The sequence below is a fragment of the Vitis riparia genome, chromosome 12, assembly GCF_004353265.1.
Source record: "Vitis riparia cultivar Riparia Gloire de Montpellier isolate 1030 chromosome 12, EGFV_Vit.rip_1.0, whole genome shotgun sequence".
Classification (NCBI taxonomy): Eukaryota; Viridiplantae; Streptophyta; class Magnoliopsida; order Vitales; family Vitaceae; genus Vitis; species Vitis riparia.
The window spans coordinates 16,584,446-16,590,445 of record NC_048442.1 but is presented as its reverse complement, the minus strand read 5'-3'; the positions used below and the strand labels follow the sequence as shown (position 1 = coordinate 16,590,445).

Here is a 6,000-nt window from a genome sequence, read left to right as displayed (position 1 = left end):
ATTAAAACACATCAAAGCTAGTTTTTGACCATTATTTCAAAGTATTTACACTGAAGGTGGGCCAGAACAATTATAAATCAACTACTAAGGGGTCTATCAATTTTTTTTCCACAAGTGCACATGCCACAAGAATCGAAAAAGTCTGTTAAGTCAAATACTGGGCTTGTTGGGGCTCTTATTATGAGCTCACTTAATGAATGCAGGCCATTATGCAAAGGCCAAAGTCTCCAAAATTTATTTGGATTATTAAGTCTTTGGTTGAAAAGTTCAGGTTCAAAGAAAGAAAAAAATGGCTATCTTTGCTGAGTGAAAACCCCACAAAGGTCAACCCCAAGAAGCCATGACCCCTCCCATTTTGTTCTCTTCTTGCACGTTCTATCTCTATCTCTCAGAGCTCCCACTCTTTGTTTTTGTGTTGTTAACGGCTGATTTTTAACTTCCTCCACTCCCTATACCCCACACCAAGATTCTACATGATGGCTTCCCTATTTCTCTATATTCAATCATCTTTCTTCTCTTATAAATCTGTTGAGAAACGGGGGTAGTCCATTGCCTCAAAGCCAGGCTCAAGACCAATAAAAAATCTAGCTACCTGTATATATATCTTCTCCTTTTCTTTATTTTTCTTCTTGTTGGTTGGTTGGTTTTTGATGATGGAGGATTCTCTGGGTTCTTTTGTGGACAAGGGTTTTGCCCTTAAAGGAGCAGAAGACGGCCCTGAAGAGAGTGGTTGGACTGCCTACTTTGAAGATTTGTCATCAATCAGTAGAGGGCATGGTTCAAATTCCAGTGCCTGTGATACTTCTTCCTTGGTTTCTGATGCTGCTTCTGGTGCTGCATGGAAAGCCACCACTGGTAATCATGTGGTTGCATGCTCTTCGATCGCGGGTTCTCCTCAGATTCCTAGGAAATTGAGTTTCAAGAAGACGAGAGCCCGGGAAATTTCTTATGATGATTCCTTGGAGGATACTGCAAGCTCTCCTGTTAATAGTCCCAAGGTCTGATATTGATATTATAGATACGAACCCCATCTTTCTTCAACTTTTGTATTGTTTCTTAGCCTTCTGTGTTGAATGCCTTCTTTTCAAATATCTTAGACCAGCACCTTGCAGAAGATGGAAATGAATCCCAGGAAGACAGATTCCCACATGGAAAATTCTCAGGTAAACATTTTTTCCCCTTTCTTTTTCTGTTTGGTTGGGGGAGTGATGTCCATGAATCATCAATTGTTCAGTGGAGGGTGTTTGGTGTTTGATAATTGAGATTTTACCTAACTCAGTTTTCGGGGTTCTGATGGTTTTGTAGGGGAAAGGAGATGGCAGTGCTGATCATTATTCAAAACTGCAGGGAAATGAAAGAAATGAAATGAATGATTTCAATGGGAAGAACAATATTGATTGTACAGACTTGAAGAAAAGGGGGCTGTGCTTGGTTCCTTTATCCATGTTAGTGAGCTATCTTGGTTGAATTTGGGTTTTCTTTCTCATCTTCTGTGTAGTAGGACTTGTCAAAGTTGAAAATCAAGGAAAAACTCCTGATGATATATAATATGTTGATGAATGTATCAACACCCACCATCTTTCTCAGCCTGCAAAATGAATCTACTTCAAGCCTTCTATATATGCCAAATATATTCAATGACAAGAAAATAAGACAAGTTTCATATCATCTTTTCAATAGCAAGAGAGCTATATTTATAAAGCTTTTTTGAGGCTAGAAACCTGCCAAAAGCTTAACTTAATTCACATACATTGATAATAGATGGAAAAAAGATGAGAGGAGTGATTCACCGTCTTGTTTTTGTTTTCAAAAGTAAGAAAAGTACCTTCAAAATAATGCATTTAAATCATTTTTACAACTCAATTATTGATGGGCACTCCTTGATCTTCGTAAATTAGGGAAAAAGTAAATGTTGTTTAATTAACAAACCTCAAACGAGATGAATAATAATTGTTGGTGGAGATAACATTAATTATGATTTTTTTTTTTTTTCTGATATTGTATTCATTTGGGGTATGAGAATAATTACAGAATCCATAAGGATACAAGTTCCTTGTACCCACAAAGAAAACAATATGTATGACAAAGAAAAAAAGTAGATTGATAAATTTAAAAATTAATTCATCTTCAACCTCTTGCAGGCCTTTCATTTAAAATATTCAGAAAGGACTGCAATGGAAGACCCCTCCATGTGCATGACATTAAGGCAGGCGAGCACAGAAGACCATCAGAGTTGTTAAGGGCATTGAGCAGAAATCCCACAATTAATTCTTGGGGTTGACTCTCTTCCTCACATTCTTCTAGATCTTCTCCTAAGTCTTAACCACCTGTTTCCTTTTGGTATAATAATCATACAACAAATACAAAAGCTCAATAAACATAATACCGTCATATGCGGTCTGATTGATGAAAAGTGCAAGAGAATATTGCTCAAAGTCTGTAACTAATCTTACACCAACCATTCAATATTCGTAAAGATACCAAGAAAATGAGTGCTAAACCTAATATGCAACTATGGTGTAAAGGAATAATTGTTAGGTTGGGAAAGAAAAAAAAAAAAAAAAAAGGAAGAAGGGTTTCTGCATTTTTTTTTCATGTGTACTAAAGATTCAGCACAACCAACATTTTTAATACACAACATTGATTGTTTTGCAAGAAAGTGAGGGAAAAGGTTGAGAGAAAAAGACACCTAGTGGATAGTTGTATTGAATTGAAGAAATGCATGTATGAGGCCTGTAAGAGCAGCAAGGAGATAATGGGAGTACACTATTTTGAAAATGGCCCACACCTGATTGATTGGTCTCAATAGATATAGACTGAGTTATACGCTAATGAACAGGACAATGAATGTATGAGTACCTTATTTATCGACCTCGAGTATGATGGTTTTACGGATAAGCTCCATATGTCAAGATTTTCACATCAGCATCATGAATTATTCAATGGATTAAGTGGGGAAAAGGCTGTAGCAGATGTTCAGTAATGCAAAATAATAGATCAAAGAATTATGATATGAAGAGTTGGAATTTTAGACCAATGAGATAAACCATGTTTGATTGGATAGGCATTAGCATATAATTAGATTTTTCTGTGAACCATTGTCTTTAGATTGATGCTAGCAAATCAAAGTTAGGTGATCAATCAAATAGTTAACAACCTCTAATGATGCTCTATGAATTTTAGAGGTGGTAGATCACAGGTCTAGCTCAAACTCAGCTTGAAACAATTACATCGCGACGAATTACTCGTCTCTCATTACAGTACTCTTATCGACCTTCTGAACAAGAATGAATTTGGGTCTATCTTATCCTAATTAATGGGGTATTTCCTTCACATAAACATGTCCACACGTTCACATATTGGCCCTCCATTATATTGTATCATCACATCATTATCCAATGTAAAGGGCCTGGTTAACTGTTTGATTAGTGATCATATATAATTCATACTGCCATTCATATGTCGGCTTTTGGTATGCAACTTTATTAGATTACTTAATCCTTGTATAAAAATTAGTCCTAGCCCTCATAATTCTTCCTTCTAATGGAAACTTTCTGATCATTTCTACATACCCAGCAGTAAGGGTGGGGCTAGAGGCTTGGCTCCTTTACTGAATGAACTGTTAAATTTTGAATTGTCTACAATTGGAAGACTTGAAAGAGGAATATTCAATTGAGGTTACTCGCCAAATTAATGGTAAATGATGACCTTCATTTTTTTTTTCAGAGGTGGGGCATTTTGAATGGTAACCAATGTCTAATGAACTGTGGGAGTACTGAACTTTTCTTTAGGGTAGGCCCTCACAAGGGGGTTGTTCAACCTCAAGTCAAGTGGACCCTCAAATAGGGAAGTTGTGTATATAATTGAAACATTAATTTCATACGTCATTTTGTCATGCTATCGGTTTCACACCGACCCATTTCCTCATTGCTTCAGGTAAAGGCATTGTGGGAAAAAGAATAGAAAAACTTGGGACTTATCAACAGCCCACTTTGGACCCCAATATGTTATAAAGTTCCCTGCTAGTGGTCCTAAGAAATTCCATGGGTTGTGGCTGAAAATGAGTACCACTGGGTCCTGTTTGGTAGCCAGGAATATAGAGAGAAAATCAAATCTTATTTGGATCGAATGGTTGTTGTGAGATTCCATCTTGCTGCTACCATTTTTGGCTTTTCTCAACAACCCAATAGAGCACAAATCAATTCTATCCATAGACTTAGGCTATGAAACACAGCCAAAGTTTGATATGATTCAGTTTACCAATTCATATCTTGATGATGAGCAAGGTGGGCAGGACTCAAATCCTTCGTCCAATCATAGCATGACACATGACCGAGTGGAGAGTGTTGTAAAATTTGTGATTAAACATAAAGGTAAAATAATACTAGATTAGTATTGACACCAAGTTTCTGAAATAAGACAATGCCTAGGCTAAAATAGTAAAGGATCTTACAAGATTTCAAGCCCTGGATGATGGGTCATCGATCAAAATATTCGAGCACCGCCATGGTCACCCTAATGAGAGTAGCAGACTGATAGCGACAGTTGTGATTGAACTTTGAAATCATGGCCGTCAAGGACTCAAATGATCATTGATTGATGGATGAGCGAAACCTCGTGGTACTGAGATGAGTCATTCACCATTTCTTTTTAGCAATAGGTGATTTTTTACTAGCACATATTCAATCCATGATACCCGTGATGTATAAAGAAGGAATTAAGTTATCAATAACCCCGTGACATGAGGGAATTATAGAGAAATGTTGATCATTTTCTAATGGTGAACCTTGCTCTTTCTTGCTTGATTAGAACAATTAGTGGCGCCGGTGAATCTGATTTCTTTCAAAAAAAAAAAATATTTTATACTATGATCATATGGGCAGAGGCTTCTAAGTTCTAACAAATATTGATTAATAAGAGCATAAAATCAAGGACTAAATCTCATATAAAATGTAGATTATAGGAAGACTAGATGCATATCAGTCATAGGCATATATATATATATGGTCTTTGCTTCAGAAAATAGGACATCTATGTTTATAGTCACACACTCTTCTTTTGAATGAATGATCATGATCTTTTACCAGAAACTATTAGTTGATCACATTGAATTTGAAAAAGGTTTGGCTCAAGATCATCATAATCTTTTTACTAGAAAGCCAGGCATTGAATATAGATAAATTTGTATTTACTTGTATTGCATGCAGTGCATTAGGTCTACTACTCCCATCCACAGCTTGTTAAATGTTCTGGTCTGCAGTAGTACCATCTGCATCAGAAGCACATTCAGCAGCATGTGTTTATCAGGATATTGCGGCACAAGAATTACGTGCCCAACATTTTGGCAAACGTCTTGCTTGAATAGGCCATAGCCAGAGCTGTTTGAGTGCTTATAAACAGTAATTTGAAATCACTCGTGGAACACCTGCATAGGAAAGTTCATGCAAGCAATCAAAACAACTCTAAAAGTCACAACTAGGATACAATAGATGCGGTTTCCACAGGGAAAAATCTTTTGAATCTTGTAGAATTGCCATCTAACAACCCTTCACAACTTCATGGAAAGTCTGGGCAGCTCCATAGCCAATTGCATTGAGAACCAAGTGATTACAACTCATGGGCTACAACAGTATGGAGTCAGAGGAGAACCCACCCATTGGATAACCATCCTTCTTACCATCTGAGAATTTAGGGGAACCCATTTTGAGAACATCATTACAATTTATATATAGATATATGCCCAAAATTGTACAACAAACTGTATCTGCCTTCCTGCATCAAAATAGTATTTCTGTTTTTCTACTTTCTGCTCTCTGAGCTGAAATGCAGTTTTTGCATTTCTCCTTTTCCCACCCTTTTAGAAGATGAAATCATAACAATTACAAGACAGGAACATCAAGTGATCCATTGGTATAGAATATTTGTGCTTCTAACTCATCATACATTTGAACGTAGGAAGCAAAAACAAGGAGAGGGACCAAGGGCTTTAACCGATCATCC

General features: G+C 36.7%; 1 protein-coding gene across 1 annotated transcript; it reads left to right on the top strand.

Moving 5' to 3' along the window:
- The first annotated feature begins 302 nt into the window (after positions 1–302).
- On the top strand, positions 303–1,668 carry LOC117927044 (vascular-related unknown protein 1-like). Its single transcript, XM_034846414.1, has 3 exons — positions 303–998; positions 1,098–1,163; positions 1,306–1,668. The coding sequence occupies exons 1-3, from the start codon at positions 651–653 to the stop codon at positions 1,465–1,467; spliced, it is 576 nt and encodes a 191-aa protein (XP_034702305.1). The 5' UTR covers positions 303–650; the 3' UTR covers positions 1,468–1,668.
- Positions 1,669–6,000: the final 4,332 nt, after the last annotated feature.